The 18,664-nt window shown below is 36.9% G+C and overlaps 1 protein-coding gene and 1 pseudogene across 9 annotated transcripts in view; one reads left to right on the top strand and one right to left on the bottom strand.

The window, feature by feature from the left end:
* NF1 (neurofibromin 1) overlaps positions 1–18,664 on the bottom strand; it is a 319,551-nt gene that overhangs the window by 191,825 nt on the left and 109,062 nt on the right. For all 9 annotated transcript variants that reach the window (XR_006211074.1, XM_042966177.1, XM_042966176.1 and 6 more), the window contains exons 2-4: positions 5,526–5,669; positions 3,751–3,834; positions 271–461 (exon numbers count right to left, since the gene is read on the bottom strand). Coding sequence is in view for 8 of the 9 variants with exons in the window: in XM_042966171.1 (XP_042822105.1) it covers positions 271–461; positions 3,751–3,834; positions 5,526–5,669 (419 nt within the window). In the remaining variant the exon portion in view is untranslated. The remainder of the gene's footprint in view (positions 1–270; positions 462–3,750; positions 3,835–5,525; positions 5,670–18,664) is intronic.
* LOC102948961 lies at positions 10,728–11,124 on the top strand (annotated as a pseudogene).

Here is an 18,664-nt window from a genome sequence, read left to right as displayed (position 1 = left end):
AACCTCATACCTAGTGTTAAAAACAAAAACCTAATTATGGGTGATGTATCATCCTAAAATTTGGACTTTCAACCCCCTAACAGTACTCACAATTGTACACATCAATATCACAATGTTGCACAATAAAACTTTCAAAGAAATCAATGCATAAAATTTATACAAAAGCCCAAGTCAAATTCATTTCTGTCAACTTTTTGTTTTTACGCAGACAAAAGAAAACTTCTAAAAGTTTATTACTTGCAACAGTCCTATGTAGATTTACACACTAACCTGGTAGAGATGCGACTAAACACTGCGTTGAAGTTGTTGCAGCTGAGAGAAAATAAAACCCCAGATGCAGAATTCCGAAGTTCAGCTGCATGTTGGTTTCCTTCACGACAGGTGTGAAGAAAATGGCAGATTTCTGGCAGCAACTGTTTGACCAGCATCGTTTCATCTAATCGCATTGTGTCCTTTGGTTGCTAAAATAGAAATAATCACATAATTCTATAACTTTCTTAAATTTACATGTAAAGATTCTCTGCTATGAAAATTTTCAAGTATACATTAGACTTGAAATACAATAGTGGACAATGATATATTCATACCGTGGTTCAATACAATAATACATTCATCACCTAGATTCAACAATTGTTAATATTTCATCGTGTTTGCTGTATCCACCTATAGTTAGTCTAATAAAGAGAATGGTTCCATCTTTGACCTCTGAGTCACAATAAAGGCTCCCATCCATCCTCCCCAGCATCATCCCCCACACCACCACCACCACTAGTCCTGTTTGTTCCCTGTTCACCAATTCCCTACATAATAAACCTTCCCACTCCTGGGAATCCCAAGTTTATTTTGAGTTCTAAAAAAACTTTATTCATATTCATTTTTGAGTGCATTGTGTCATCTGTCTCAAATCCAAATACATTCCTGGATGGGCAATCACACCTGCCTTTTAGAGGACTGCCTAAAACACATAGATATGTACTTATTACAAATAATTTTATTTTGGTTGAGCCATTTCAAAGTAAGTTACAAACATTTTAACACTTCGTCCATAGGTACCTTAGCATCTCTCAAAAATAAGGACATTCTCCAATATAACTTCAATACAATCACATCAAAGAACAAAAATACAAAAACAAAAATAAAAAACAATTCCCCTTGTATCAGCTAATACCCAATCTATATTCAAATTTCCCCAACTGCCCCCAAAATGTCTTTCATAGCTTCTTTTTAATTTAGTCAGGACCCAAAAAAGGTTCAGATGATTGCAGCATGATTCCTTTACTCTCTTTATTCTAAAACAATCTCTCCCCACCACACATTCCTTATACTTCATTTTTACTTTCCATAACATTGATTTAAGAAAATGGGCCTTAGAAAATGTTCCATATTGTTGATTCGATTATTTCTTAGTAGTGTGCCTTGTCTTTCTAGTTACTGTATTTTCTGTAGCTGGGACCTAAATCTAATAGTCTGATTAGATTCAGATTAAACAGTCAGGTAATTCAGTAAAGTACATATTGTATCAAATCAGGGGCACATAATGCCAGGTGGTCCCAATATTAATGACACACCAAGCTTGATAATTTTGGTGTTAACACCAAGATCTCTACTTTATAAAGGAAATGTCTATAATTAGCAAAATAACCAATAGAGAAGCTATCCTGCAGATATACTGTTCCGTATCGCCTAACAGCTAATATTCATGTAAGAATGACAATTTTGATACACCAAGCATGATGACCAAGAGCAAAATTTTGGACAACTGTGTGCTATGCTTGATTCTGTAATTGTAATCCAAGTGTTTTCCGATGTAAACACACTGAAAAATATGGACAGCAAATAAAGAGACATCATAAAACCCTGCAAAATTCAAGTGGCGACGCCTATATCTTATAGGCCAATCAAACAAGAGAAATGTTGAAACTCCAATTAATAAACAAGTAATAATTACAGAAGTATGCAATCTTTTGAATAATGGTCATACATGTAGGAACAAAGATTCCTCAAATTCTACAAAATTTTACTCATATGATTTTCGTAAATATTTGATCATTTTCATTCAGTTATTTCAACTACTTATATGATAAACATGCACTTGTAGGCTGTTCTTCTTAAACTACCTCAACTTACTTCAATCTAAAAATGAAAATCAACAGACAACTATAAAATTATTGAAGGCAATTCCGAAAAACGCAACTGTTCAATGATATGAATAGCATTGTTTTTTAATTGTAAATTCAATGAAAAAAATTTATACATTTTCAATAGAACAAAGTAACATATATTTTATGTATTATATAAGTTATACCATGCCCATTTATTAGAGTTTCAGTTAGGCGATCTCCAAAGAGTATCAATTAAACAAGAGCCAATAACAGCAGTAATCATTCTCCAAAACACATTGACCATTACCTCTCAGTTATAAAGGTTAACAGAGAAGAGCCATGGGACCTCCATTCAAACACGGATATGGCTCACATACTGGTATTTACAATCAAAAAGCAACAAGACAAATACAGAGAACTGATTCAGGGTAAGTTTAAACTGTCCATCTTCACAATTACATCATCCTGTTTAACAGTGCTTCTGCTCTTTCACTCCATTTTACAAATGAACCACAGCACACCACAAATTAATAGAAAGCACCAAGCTAAAAACAGAACTAGCGTACCCTCAATGTAAGTAGAAAACTTATTAACACTGTCTGACAATTTTGGAATACGGTCAAGGGTCAACAAAAGTTTAAAACGTTATGCTGAGGTCTGGTGGCCTATAGTGTTAAACATGTCTCTTTTCTCAGGATGTACAGTGGAATGAATGTAATTATTTTTCCAACTCCATACTCTACCCCTTCCTCCAACACTGCTGACCATTCCCTCTCTTCTCAACCACACAATCAGTCCTCATCTCCAAGTCCCTCCCAACAAGGCTTACCACAGAAAACTGTAGCATGTAGAATACAGAAGCAATTCTGAATAAAGGCAAAAGATGTGCCAAAGAAGAGAGAATATAAAAATTTAAACTCTAATATTTAGTGAACAGACATTTAAAATGAAGGTAGCTCCTACCATGTTCCGGTAAGAATTAAGGCTGCTGAAGTACAGAAACACCTTGCTTTATACAACGAAAATATTCTTGACAAATTCTAATTAAGTCATGGTTGAAACATAATGAGGTAACTATTCAGAAGAAACCGAAGAAAGAACTGTTTTGTACTCAACGACTCCTCCCCATATCTAGTTTGTATGTTCATATGTACATATAACAAGTGTTCTTCAGGTAGGATCTATCAGCAATAGTTATAATTTTTTAAAGTCTCCTTTTATATAGATTTGAAAAGTAAAGCCCTAAAATCAGATAAAATACTAAAACGGGGAAAGAGACAAGGTTCCTCCTGGTCTTCCTGTCACATTTTTTCACAGCTAACCAACGCTGCAGGCCTAACAATATCTGGAGAAATTAAGTGAGTCAAATGGTGGCTTTTTTCATAACCTCCTCTAAAAAACCTGAAACAGATATGTGGCTCAAGCTTAACACTTTATAAATAAACTTAGTATCTATTTACAAAAGATAAGAAAATAAGTTTCTCTTGAAAACTTGTCTGCACTCTGTTAACTCTGTTAACAAAATTCGTATTCATATGTCTTAGGCAAAAAAAAATCCATAGGACTTTTCTTGTCCGTATACATTGTGGTACATCGGATCATTCTCAAAACTGAATTCACAAAATCTGCCTATTTTAGATTTACTTACCCCAGCAAGACATTTTTCCAGTGTATCCAATATAATCAACTGAGAGAGATATAAATTTTTTTCAGCAGCTTCTCCAAATATTCTCTAAAAGAAAAGATATTCACAACACTAAAAGTTGGCTATTGTTCCCTACTACAAATCAGCACATATCTGAAAAGGGACAAAGGATTAAGAAAAAAAGAAATCATGTTTTCCATTTTACCTCCCAGATTAGACTGTATTTAAATCTATTATTTCTATTTTATCTTAATGCTCAAAGTATATTCCCAGGCAAATGAAAATGCTGGCGTTTATTACAGTCTGTCATCAGTGTTGTAACAGTAAAAGAAAATAACTTTTGCTTATACTTTAAAAATACATAGGATTTAGAAATACATATAGATCTGAGCCAGAATCTTGAATTGAACATTTAACTTCAATGCCACAAGATAATCAAAGTCTAAATTCTTACAGGAACAAAATACTACAATACCAATTACAGTGAATTTTAGGCATTCACTATCCTTAAATTTAATACTATGCTATTTACCAACAAGAAACTATGGTTTCCAAAAGTCAGTTTATTCAGTAAGCACTAAATGAATGCCAATATCACAATACTGCTTTTGTTTTTGTTTTTGAAAAGAAGGTTCCAAATATTCAAATATTTTCATCTAACTGGGAACACAGCCACATATTTATATAAGGAACATCCTATCACCATGCCCCACACACTGCAACAGAAGAGATCCACAAAATCTTAAATGTATTTCTGTAATTCACTTTACGTGTTCCTAAGAGGTTCTGCTTTCTTCAGAAAATCTTAATTTTTTCTATAAAGAAAAAATTTCTTTGTATGGCAAATGACTGCTCACACCTCCAGTTTATCAGTTTTCTAAGTTTAGGGCATTGTCTAACCAAGTTTTTAAAAAGAAAACAAACCAAAGATGATGTGACTATAAAAATGGGACTGAGTCTCACAATCTACAACCAGAAGTCAGTCTCAATGCTCAATACAAACAATATAAATTGTGGTTTATAAGTGCTAAAGACAGGAAAAGCAGTTTAGAATTAATCAAGAAACACCCAGATCGGTTGTTTTGCACTGAGTATGAAGGAGGTTTTAGACAGGAATTGACAGAGAAGACGGATCACCTGCGAGATATAGGAGAAATATATACTGGAATAACTTGTAGCCTAGGGAATGTAAATCGATTTTATAAAACAGGAAAAAAGGCAACTGGGAGCTTGTGACAGTGGAATTACTTGATGAAATGACTATTTGAGCAAAATCATTTCAACAATGGGATCTTGAACTACTATAGAATTTGTCACAGGTTACAGGAGGAAGGAAATAAAACAATATCTTCATAAGAGCAATCTCACATTTTATCACTACAAGGTCATATTTATCATCTACTTAGGACTAGGGCAACCTGAGAAGTAAATATTCAAAGAAGAAACTAAAAAAAATATTTTAAAAGATTACTCCATGATCAATTCATATACAACCTACAGTCTATATGAAATCTTAATTCCCCCCCACCAAAAAAAAAAAAAAAAAAATAGAAAAGAAGATAGGGTCACAAATAAGAGAAGGATCTAAGAGAAAGAATCAAAAACTAAAATGAAAGTTAAAAGGTTACCTGTGCTCACCCACAAAATACAATGGTGAATGTTTATATCCGGAGTCCACAGAAAAGGACTTTCCATACTTCAAAATATGCTGCTCCAAATCTTTAAATCAAAAACAAACCAAAACAAATTCCCCACAAAACAATAGCCCAAATACTCACCATATTGTTAACATTCTTTAAGATAGTGGTGAGGCCGCTGATAACCAAAGAAAACTTGTATTTGGAAATATTAATAAGACATTCCTTGTTGTGTTCAGTACTGACTTTGGTATGCGTGTTCTGCTGTCCTGTTTTTATTGGAAGCTAAGGGAAAAAGAAAATGTTAGCTTACACATGAAAAGGACTAAAAAGAACTATTTCTCACTGAAAATCATGAGGTTTGAGGAAAATTCTTATCAGTCACGGTTACCTACATTTGTATCTCAAACTCCAATTTTCAATACAGATTAGCATTTGTAGCAAATCTACAACTCTCTTGAAATTTCAATTTTTGTAGCTTTCCGTCTGGAAATTGTAAATCTCTACCTACAAAATTAAAACTTTACCCAGCATTACATAAGAGAGATGACTCACAGAAATAGAGCTATTTCCTTGTAGCTAAAAATTATTTCAGAGAATGCATACAATCCTTTCCCTTAAACACTGAACTCTTAAAACAACAGACCAAGAAAATCTATGCCCCAGACCTCTAATCAATTAATGGGAAATAAGTGCAGATTGTTCAGAAATGAGAACTGTATAACCAGGAATAAACACAGTAAGACAAAGTCAGGTAAGATGATCACCCTCAAGTACACAGTTGAGGGAGTAACAGAAAAACAAACAGTTAAGTCTCATGGAAAAAATATCTCTTAAGGTCGCCACATTTACACTTATCTGAGAATGAGTTAAGTCACATTGCCAAGAAGTTCATCTCTACTCCGTTCAAAAGTAGCATTTTCTGGACACCTGGGTGGCTCAGTCGGTTAAGCACTCAACTTCAGCTCGGGTCATGATCTGGCAGTTCGTGAGTTCAACCTTCATGTCAGGCTCTGTGCTGACAGCTCAGAGCCTGGAGCCTGCCTCCGATTCTATGTCTCCCTCTCTCTCTGCCCCTCCCCCGCCCCACTCAAGCCCTCTCAAAAATACACATCAAAAAAAAAAATAATAAAGTATCAAACAAAAGTAGCATTTTCCATTGAAAGTATCATGAATATATTTACTGTTTAAATACTAGATCCTGCAAACGCTAAGAGAACACCGGTGAGGTTCCTCTGTGAGAAAACAAACCTGCGTCCAGCATTCTCATTTTTAAAATGGTGCAACTAAAGGTGGAAAGAGACCCAGCGACATGCGTAAGTCTGCCTAGTCAGTAACAAGTGACTGACTTGATAATAAACGCTAAATAAAAGAGAGGAAAAGCCTTTTTAGGGTTAGAAGGGGCAGAACAGGAGCTACAGAATTACGTAATGTTAATTTTAAAGGTTGGTGGGGGGCAGCGTGCTGAATCTGAAAGGGGGCTTTTAGAAGAAGGCAGTGGCTGCAATGTAACTTGTAAATCTCCCCAACTCCCTCTGTAATGGTTAATTTTATACCTTAACTTGACTGGCTCATAGGATGTACAGATATCTGGCTAAACGTCATTTCTGGGTGTGTTTCTGAGGGTGCTTCCAGATGAAATTAGCATTTGAATAGGTGAACTCCATAAAGCAGGGGACAAGGTACCCACAAACCCCAAAAAACAAGCAAATGGCAACAAACCACTTAGAGCTACAAAACTGGTGTGGTATTAGTATCTCTGCAAAAGAAAGCTGAGTGTATAATGGGTCCAACAAGAGGAAAATACCAGAATTCTATTCCATCCTCAATGAAAAGTACAACAGGCCAACTTAAGAACATTAACTGACAAAAGAAAAAAAAAAAAAAAAGAACATTAGCTGAAACACACAAGGCTTTCTGCATATTGCAATTTGCACATGAGTGCGAAAGGTCTACACTAACGCCTGAAGAGAACAGAGCACACTTTAAGCCACCACTATCTAACAGAACTTTCTGTGGTGAGATTATACTATATCAACAATGCTCAATATAGTAGCTATAGCCACGTGTGACTACTGAGCACATGTTACATGGCTAATGCACATGAGGAATCAAATGTTTACTTCTATTTACTTAAATTTAACTTTAATTAGCCACTGGACACCACTGGGCAGCACACTTCTAAACTAACCAGCTGAAGAAGCACCCCCTTTTAGGGTGAAGCCCACACTGAGAAGAAATTGCTGAGATTCACTCCAATAGGGACAACGGGGGTAAAGGAAAAAGGGCCTTTACATAAAGGTGGTAAAAAGGAAGACAGCTAAGGAGCTCAAAAAGGATGAGATGATGTATTTCATTTCATGAAAGTAACAGAAGAGCTCTAGAGCCACGAAGATAAAAAGCTCTCCTGGCTCACAGCTCCCTCTCACCAATTCAGGAAAAGTAAGTTCACATAGAAAGAATGTGGTCAAATCACATGTGAAGTCACTATGAGAAAAAATAAGAGACAGAATAACATTGCAATAGAGAATGAAAGCGTGCCAGAAAGTCACGTTCTAAGGTACCTCTGTTGAGGCAAATAGGAGCCATCAGAGATTTGGGTTGACAATGAGGTCTGAAGTGACAAAACCAAAGACATGAGGGGGCCTCAAATGCATAAGTGGTGGGAAAGGGTTAAAAGGTAAGCCAAAAACTTCTGAAAAGCAAAGCAGAATTTTAAAGTCTCAGCCTCAGGAAGACAAAAAATTAGACTTCAGAACCTGTTAGTGGAGGGGACCCAGTAAATATACCCAGCTTTCAACCATAAGCTTTGGAGGGTTACATCCTACATAAACAGGCAAACTGCAGCAACTGGAACTCTTTTTTTTTTTAAGTTTATTTATTTAAGTAATCTCTACACCCAACATGGGGCTTGAACCCACAACCTTGAGATCAAAAGTAGCATTCTCTACCAACTGAGCCGGCCAGTTGGAATCCCAGCAACTGGAATTCTTATACATTACTAGTAGGAGTGTAAATCAATAATTGTTTTGAAAAATGTCTGGCATTATCTACTGAAACGAACATATACACATTTAGCAATTTCACTAGGTATATACCTATACCTTAGGTGTATTCGTATATATGTTCACCAAAAGATATGTACAAATGTTTAAAACAGCCCTTTCATAAACTGAGAACACTCCAAGTGTCTATCAATAGCAGAAATGGTTTTTTCAAAAGCAGTCTATTCAAAGAAAAACTGTATAGCAATAAAAATAAATGATTTACAACCGTAAGCTTAGTCTCACAAATATACGAATGAAAAGAAGCCAGAACAAAACATCACTTACTGTGTGACTCTGTTACACAAATTTCAACGACATGTTAAATTCAAGTCAGGATAGTAGAGACCCTTGGAAAGAACAGGTAATGACTAGAAGGAAATGCAGGAGGAAAGAAGGACCTACTGATTGCCAGCACTATACAAGTTCCACTGATGTGTTCACACTGTCAACATTTATTAAGCTGTATATTTACATACATTTGTACATCCTTCTATATGTGTAAGTCAACATAAAGTCTGTTAAGTATATGTTATTTATATCCATGAGTTCAAAATGATACTAAAAAAAACTAAAACAAATTCTGGAACAAATGAAACCCAAATCTAGGAGAAGCAAGGTAATGATATAATCATTCTTAGTGAAGACAGAGGAATTGTAGCAGACGCTGACATGCTGCCCAGCTCCCCTTCGGGGAAGGACTTGTTGTCTTAACTGCTAGCAGTGCTCAGTCAGTCCTTCAGGGACTGCCTCAGCCGCAAAGAATGATCCTACCTAAGGGAAATCCTTCCTGGGCAGCCCACATCCAACGACCAACTGATAGGGCAATATAAAGGCCTAAGCACCTCAGCCCAATTCTGGGCAACTCAGAAGAACCAATTCTAGCATCAGAGCTCCTGAAAGGAGATGAACAAAGCTACCACCAGACCTACACTGCACCATGAATTCTGTATCTGCCCAATCCTCCCTCCTCCCAGGTGTTGATCCCAAAGGAAGATCTTAATGAACATCCTACACTAGGCTTCCAGGGCAGCTGGCTGCAGGTGCTCAGATGGGATTTTAAAGCTGGCAGTGAAGGAAAAATCATAACTACAAAAGCAATGAAACTGAAAGAGTATTACTAAACCCTTCGCTCACTGGAAGAAAAAATAAAAAAGATAACAAAAAGCTGATTAACTGCCAATTAGAAGCTAGGCATGTAAGCCAAAAGGTCTCTCCAGAAGCATATAAAGATAGTCTCCTTTCTTACAGCAGGAGGACAGAGAAACCTAAGGACCAGAACCAACACTTAATTATCAGAGTTGCTGGGCTTCAAAGAAGGTTAAATGCCCTATAAGGCACGTCTGCTATGCCGAGACCAGAGTCCTGAGGGTTAAGAATAAGACTCTGACAAATGAATGCAAACAAGTGGGCTATGCTCCCCCAAAATCTCGTATTTCCAGGTTCCCCGGAACCCCCCAGTCCACAATAGTAGCCCATCACTGCTTACTAAGTGGAGGCACTCCACAAACTCGTTTGAAGACAATTCAAAGGCTTCTTCCCTATAAGACAACAGATGTTCCCCTCAGGATTTGCCACCATCTACTCTGCTGGCCAAAGGGGGTATGAGGGAATTTTCTGAGTGATGAAACTTCTTATATCTTGACCATGGTGATGGTTACATGAATACGTGCCATTTAAATGTCAAAACACAGAATAAAGCTGGTATAAATTCAAATGAGAGTGTTGTAACATTAGGATGTTAAATGTAATCCCCATGGTAACCACAAAGAAAATAGCTGTAGAATACACAAAAAGGAAATGAGAGAGGAATTTAAACATTTCACTACAAAAAAATAAACACAAATGAAAACAGTAATGCAGAAAATGAGAGACGAAAAAAGCCATAGGGCATAAGGAAACCAATAGCACAATGATAGCAGTAAATCCCTTCTTATCAGTAATTATTTTAAGTGTAAATGGATTAAACTCTCCAATCAGAAGACAGAGATTGTCAGAAAAAATAAAATAAAAAATAATTTAAAAAATTAAAAAAAATAAAAGCACATGACCCAACTACATGCTGCCTATGGGAGACTCACTTGAGAGCTAAGGACACAAACACGTTGAAAGTGAAAGGATGGAAAAAGATATCCCATGCAAATGGTAACCAAAGAGAATACTCTGGTTTCTCTTCGGATCGTATAAATCTTTATACAAATTATCAAACAGATTTTCAATCAAAACAAGTTATGGAGGACCTTCCCCTCTCTTCTTCAGCACTGCCTGTGAAGGTGGCAGCCATCTCCTATATGGCATCATGTTCACCCTCAAACCTCTAGTCAAGTCCAAGATCATTAAAAAGAGGACCAAGAACTTCATCTGACACCAGGCAGACCAATATGTCAAAATTAACCATAACTGGTGGAAACCAGGCATTGACAATAGGGTGTACAGAAGATTCAAGAGCCAGATCTTGATGCCCAACTTTGGTTATAGGAGCAAAAAGAAAACAAAGTACATGCTGCTCAGTGGCTTCCAGAAGTTCCTAGTTCACAACATCAAGGAGCTTGAAGTGCTGCTGATGTGCAACAGATCTTACTGTACACAGATTGCTCAGTGTCTCCTCCAAGAACTGCAAGGCCAAAAGAGCAGCCCAGCTGGCCATCAGAGTCACCAATCCCAATGCCAGGCTGGGTAGCAAAGAAAATGAATAGACAGCTTATGTGCATGTAGTATTTGTGTTAACAAAATCATAAAACTATAAAAAAAATTATGAGACAAAGAAGGACACTGTATATTAACAAAAGGTTCAGTACAGCAAGGAGATATAATAATTATAAACATTTACCCACCTAATGACAGACCATCAGAATATAAGAAGCAAAAAATGACAGAATTAAAGAGAAAATTAGTTCTACACTAATAGTTGGAGACTTCGATACACCACTCAAAATAATGGAGAAACCAACCAGACAGAAGAAAACAGACGACTTAAACAACACAATAAGCCAACTAGACCCAACATACATACACACAACATTCTACCAAACAATGGAATATGCATTCTTCTCAAGTACATATGGGACATTTTCCAGGATGACCACGTGTAGACCAAAAAATTACATCTCAATAGATTTTATTTTTTATTTAAAACAAAACTTTTTTTAATGTTTATTTTTGAGAGAGAAAAAGAGCACAAGCAGGGGAGGGGCAGAGACAGAGGGAGACACAGAATCCAAAGCAGGGTCCAGGCTCTGAGCTGTCAGCACAGACTCGGGGCTCGAACCCACAAACCATGAGATCATAACCTGAGCTGGAGTCGGATGCCTGACCGATTGAGTCACCCAAGCAACTCGACATCTCCATAGATTTTTAGAGGATAGATATCATACAACGTATCTTCTCCGACCACAGTGGAATGCAGTTGGAAATCAACAACTGGAAAATTCACAAAATTTCACAAAATTGTGAAAATTAAATACTTTTTAAAAAAGTTTCAGTATAATTAACTAACATACAGTATTATTTTAGTTTCAGGTGTACCATATAGTGATTCAACAGTTGTATACATTATTCCGTGCTCATAATAAGTGTACTCTTAATCCTCTTCACCTATTTCACCCATTCCCCCCACACACCTTCCCTCTGGTAACCATTAGTTTGTTCTCTGTATTTAAGAGTCTGTTCTTTGGTTTGTCTCTTTTTCTTTCTTCATGTGTTTTGTTTCTTAAATTCCATGTATGAGTGAAATCAGATGGTATTTGTCTTTCTCTGACTGACTCATTTCACTCAGCATTATATACCCTCCAGATCCATCCATGTTATTGCAAATGGCAAGATTTCATTCATTCTTTTTTGAAAGAATTTTTTTTAATTTTTTTTTACTTTTATTTTTTTGAGAGAGAGTACATGGGAGAGAAGCAGAGAGAGAATCCCAAGCAGGCCCTGCGCTGTCAGCACAAAGCCCAACACAGGGCTTGATCCCACAAACAGTGAGATCATGACTTGAGCCAAGACCAAGAGTTGGACACTTAACCAATCGAGCTGCCCCAGGTGCCCTGATTTCATTCATTTCTAAGGCTCAGTATATTCCACTGTGTATTTGTGTGTGTATGCCATTTCTTTATCCATTCGGCTATCAATGGACACTTGGGTTGCTTCCATATCTTGGCTTTTATAAATAATGCTGAAAAAAACATACGATGCATGTTTTTTGAATTAGTGTTTTCTTTCTGAATTAGTGTTTTTGTTTTCTTTGGGTAAATACCCAGGAGTGGAATTACTGGATCACATGGTAACTCTATTTTTAACTTTTTGAGGAACCTCCACACTGTTTTCCACAGTGGCTGTGCCAGTTTGCATTTCCACCAACAGTGCACGAGGGTTCCTTTCTCTCATCCACACGAACACTTGTTTCTTGTGTTGCTGATTTTAGCCATTCTGACAGGTGTGAGGTGATATCTCATTGTGGCTTTAATTTGCATCTCCCTAATGGTGAGTAATGTTGAGCACCCCTTCATGTGTCTGTTGGCTATCTGTATGTCTTCTTTGCAGAAGTGTCCGTTCATGTCTTCTCTCCATTTTTAATTGGATTATTTTAAACAATACACTTTTAAGCAACCAACGTTTCAAGAAATCACAAGACAAATTAGAAAATACTGACATATGAAAGTGTAAATACAACATGCCAAAACTTGCAGGATGCAGTGACAGTAGTGCTAATGGGGGAATTTATAGCTATAAACATTTACATTAAAAAACAAGAATATTCCAAATTGAAAGCCTAACTTAACCTAAGGAACTCGAAAAAGAAGAACAAATGAAATACAAATCTGGAAGAAAAAAGGTAATAATAAATATGAGAGCAGAGATAAACGAAGTAAGAATAACAAAAGCAGGGAAAATAAATGAAACCAAAAGTTGGTCCTTTGAAAGTATCAACAAAATTGACAAACTTTTGGCTAAATGGCCTAAGAAAAAAGGAAAAAGACTCAAATTATTAAAATCAGAAATAAAAGTGGGTACATTATTACTAGTACTACAGACCTAAAAAAAGATGTTAAAGAGTGCGATGAACTGTATGCCAAAAAATTTTTGAATAAACCTAAATGAAATGAATAAATCCTTAGAAACACAAAACCTACCAGGGCTAAATCACAAAGAAATAGAAAATCTGAATAGACCTATAACTAGTGAGAAGATTAAATCAGCAATCAAAATTCTTTCAACAAAGCTCTGGACCTGATCATTTTACTAGTAAATTCTACCAAATATTTAATCAGGAACTAATACTAATCCATCTTAAACTTTTCCAAAAAATTGAAGAGAATACTTCCTAACTTATTCTATGAGGCCAGCATAACCCTGACACCAAAGCCAAAGACACAAGAATATCACAGACTGATATCCCTCATAAATACTGATGCAAAAATCCACAACAATTATTAAAAAATTCTGCAGCATATTAAAAGAATTATACACAAGACTAAATGGGATTTATTACTGGAATGTGAGAATGGTTCAACATATGAAAGTCTATGTAATATCTATATCAATAAAAGGAAGGGAAAAGACCACATGTTCATCTCAATTGCAGAAAAAGCATGTGATAAAATTCAACACCCTCTCATGATAAAAACAGTCAATAAAGAGAAGGAATAGAAGGAAACTACCTCAGCATAATAAAATCCATATATGAAAAACTCAGAGGAAACATAGTACTCAATGGGGACTGAAAGCTTTTTTTCCTAAAAACAGGAACAAGGCAGGTGCCCGTTCTCACCACTTGTATTCAACTTAGTACTGAAGTTCTAGCCAGAGCAGTTAGGCAAGAAAAAGAAATAAAAGGCATTCAAATTGGAAAGTCAACTGTTCTCAGATGACATGATCCTATATGTTAAAACCTCTAAAGATTCCACTACAAAAATCTGTGAGAATGGATAAAGGAATTCATCAAAGTAGCAGGGTAAAAAGTTAACACACAAAAATCAGTTGCATTTTAGACAGCAGCAATGAACAATCTAAAAAGGAAAGCAGCAAACAATTCCACTTATGACAGAATCAGAAAGAATAAAACACTTGGGAATTAATCTAACCAAGGCAGTGAAACTTGTATACTGAAAACTACAAAACACTGCTGAAAGAAATTAAAAACGGTATAAATAGAAATACATCCTATGTTCATGGATTCAAAGACTTAATATTCTTAAAATGTCAATACTACCCCAAAGTGATCTACGGATTCAATGAGTCCCTATCAAAACCCAATGCCATATTTGGAGAAATAAAAGAACCCATCCTAAAATTCATATGGAATTTCAAAGGACTATGAATAGCTGAAAGAATCTTGAAAAAGGTAACTCTTAATTTCTGCTCAAGTCATGATCTCACAGTTGGTGAGTTTGAGCCCCGCCTAGGGGAGTGCGGAGCCTGCTTGGAATTCTCTCTCTCTCCCTCTCTCTCTCCCTGCCCTCCCCCACTCTCTCTCTCTCAAAATAAATAAATAAACTTAAAAAAAAAAAGACACACATACAGACCAATGGAACTGGTCTATTCTGTTCCACTGGTCTGTACGTCTGTCTTAATTCCCTCACATACATGGTCAACAAATTTTTAGCAAAGGTGTCAAGACCATTCAATGTAGAAAGGACAGTCTTTTCAACAAATGGCACTGAGAAAACTGGGTATCCACATGCAGTGGAATGAAGTTGGACCCCTACCTAACACCATATACAAAAACTAACTCAAGGGGTGCCTGCCTGGGTGGCTCAGTCATCGACCATAAAACTCTGGGTTTCGGCTCAGGTCATGATCATAAGGCTTGGGAGCTTGCTTGGGATTCTCTCTCTCTCCCTCTGCCCCTCCCTAACTCGCACATGCTCTTGCTCTCTCTAAAATAAAAAAATTAAGGGGCGCCTGGGTGGCTCAGTCGGTTAGGCGGCCAACTTCAGCCCAGGTCATGATCTCGCGGTCTGTGAGTTCGAGCCCCGCGTCGGGCTCTGTGCTGACAGCTCAGAGCCTGGAGCCTGTTTCAGATTCTGTGTCTCCCTCTCTCTGACCCTCCCCCGTTCATGCTTTGTCTCTCTCTGTCTCAAAAATAAATAAACGCTCAAAAAAAAAATTTTTTTTTAATAAAATAAAAAAATTAAAATATATCTATCTATATCTGTATATACAGATATAGATATAGATAGATATAGATACAGATACAGATATATCCACAGAGTAAAAAGGCAAGCCACAGAATGGGAGACAGTATTTGCAAATCATATATATGAGGAGATTAATATCCAGAATATAGAGAGAACTCCTAAAACTAAACAACAACAACAAGAAAAATTTAAACATTGGCACAGGACTTGAATAGACATTTCTCAAAGATACATTAATGTCCAATAAGCACATGAAAAGATGTTCAATATCACTAAACATTAGGAAAATGCAAATGGAAAACTACAATAAGATACCAAGTCACATCCATTTGTATGGCTATTACCAAAAAAACCAGAAAACCAAGAAGTGTTGGTGAGGATGTGGAGAAACGGAACCCTTGTGTGCTGTTGGTTAAGCACATAAAATGGGACAGCCAATGCTATGAAAATACCTTTAAAACATTTAAAATATAATTACCACATGATCCAGCAATTCCACTTCTGGGCATATATCCAAAAAGAAACCCGAAAGCAGGGTTCAAAGGGATATTTGCACACTCATGTTCACAGCAGCATTATTCAGAGTAACTAAAACACAGAAGCAACCCAAGTGTCCATCGATGGATAAAGGGATAAGAAAATTTGGTATGTACATACAATGGAACATTATTCAGCCTTTTTAAAAAAGGGAGAGGGTATTCTGCAATATGCCACAACATGGATACACCTTGAGGACATTATATAAATATATAAATAAGCCAATCACAAAAAGACAAAATACTGTCTGATGCCACTCATATGAATTACTTAGTGTACTCAAAAGCAAAAGAAAGCACAATGGTGATTGCCGGAAGATGGAGAAAGGGGAGAATGGGTAATCATTTAACAGGTATAGAGTTTCAGTTGTACAAGATGAAAAGAGTTGTGGGGATGGATGGAGTAATGGTTGCGCAGCAATGTGAATGTACTTAATACCACTGAACTGTATACTTAAAAATGGTTAAGATGGTCAACTTTATGTGTATTTTACCACAACAAAAAAACTCAGACTGCATTCTGAAAAGGGTGAATGTTACCATATGTAAATTATACATTAACTTCTTAAAATCTGAGATCAAAGAATTCTAACAAAATACTTATTGAACATGTACTATGTGCCAGGTAGCAATGTAGCGCTGTGAACACGAAGATGAATAAATGTATCCTTCAGGTACCAATAATTCCGAAAATCTCCTCTAATCGCTCTTCTCTTCTCTCTGAACAAAGTTAGTCATCCTTGGGCAATCTCTGTATTCACGGGCTATCCTGCCGATGACTACCACAATGACTGCTGATGACTAAAACAGCCCCAGACTGTACACACCCTGTACAATCCTCTCCCTTGACAGAGGGAAGCACTTTCAAATACAACATGATATCCCTTACATGATTATTACATTTTGTGGCAAAAGGGACTTTGCAGATGCAATTAGGATCCCTCATCAGTTGACTTTGAGGTAATCAAAAGGGAAATTATCTCAGCTGAGCCTGTCCTAACCCGCCGAGCCATGAAAGAGATCTGAAGCAGCAAAAATGCTTTCTGTTGTCCTTGAAGAAGCAAACTACCACACTGTGGGGAACGGTCACACGGCAAGGAGTAACAAGCAGCCTCTAGGGGCTGAGAGCCTCAGTCCTACAACTGTAAGGACCTAAATTCTACCAACAACCAGTGAGCCTGGAAGAGGACCTCATGCCTCAGATGAGATGGCAGCGCTGACAGACGACACCCCGATTTCAGCTTGGTGAGAACCCGAGCAGAGAACTCAGTTAACCACTGCCCAGATTCCTGACCCACAGAAACCGTGACATAATAATTTTGCGTTGTTTTAAGCCACTATGCTTGTAATAGTCTTCTTACAGAAGATAGAAAATTAATACCAAATCTGCATCTTCAAATGTGTTATCCAAATGCCTATTTGGAAACTCCACACGGGTATCTTGTAGGCACTTCAAACTCAGTGTTTCTAAAATTTATCATCTTCCTATCATGTCTTCTATCTTAGGAATAGCACCACAATACACCCAGTTTCTCCTATCTGAGATCTGACATTCATCTTGGACACTCCTTTTATTCTCTTCCTTCCATCCCCCCTTTAGTCAGACTGGTAAAAATGAAAATACCTGGGCATGCACAACTCAGTTCTACCCTTCTTTACATGGGAGCAGGCTTGCTACAACTGTAAGTATTTTCTTCTATGTCAGTCAACATGGAGTTGATCAGGAACCTAGCCCTGCACAGGGGAGTGACCAACCCTGCCTTGGACTGGGTGTTGTAAGTCAGCCCAATTCTAAGATTTAGTTACTAGGCCCACTTAGGTCTCCAACTTCATAATGATAGGGGGGCGGGGGGGGGGGCGGAATACACACACACACGTATATGCATGTATATGTATATATATGTATGTATATATACACACACACATATATACATGTGCATAGACACAAATATATAAATATATTTATAATATGTTTATGTATTCTTTTCATCAATATATACTTCTGGATGATAAATTTACTTTTAATATTTATATATTTCACATATATTTTGGCCTCCATCTTTACTCTCTTATTTCTCAACTTGTTCAGAAGCAAGGCAGGGAGCTAAAAAGTATATTCAGGCCCCCAAGCTCCCCAAAACAGCACTAAAATCTGTGTAGAGGAAAAAGTCAGACTAGGGGGTAGTAAGGGACCAAGATGTTAGCAGATAAAGTGGTCAGGGAAAGCTCTCTGGAGATGTGACTTTGAGCAGAGATGTGGCTGATGTAAGAATGGGAAGACCCAGCAAAGCTCTGAAGAAGAACATTCAAAGCAGCAGTGGCAGGTAAAATGGATCTGATGTTGGTATAAGCATGACACATTCAAAGCCTAGCAAAGAGCCCATTGTGGCTCAACCAAAGGGAATAAAAGATGAAAACGTAGGGGATGAGGTCAGAGAGAGAAGCAGGGATGATTCGGATGATGAAAAGCCTGATGGGCCATTTTAAGAGCTTTGAATTTTAGTTTGATAATGTGGCATATTATATTTTCCAAATATGGTCACAATATCTCTCACCCCACATGCAGT

The sequence above is a fragment of the Panthera tigris genome, chromosome E1 (assembly GCF_018350195.1).
Source record: "Panthera tigris isolate Pti1 chromosome E1, P.tigris_Pti1_mat1.1, whole genome shotgun sequence".
NCBI classification, from domain to species: Eukaryota; Metazoa; Chordata; class Mammalia; order Carnivora; family Felidae; genus Panthera; species Panthera tigris.
This window is presented reverse-complemented; position numbering and strand designations above follow the sequence as displayed.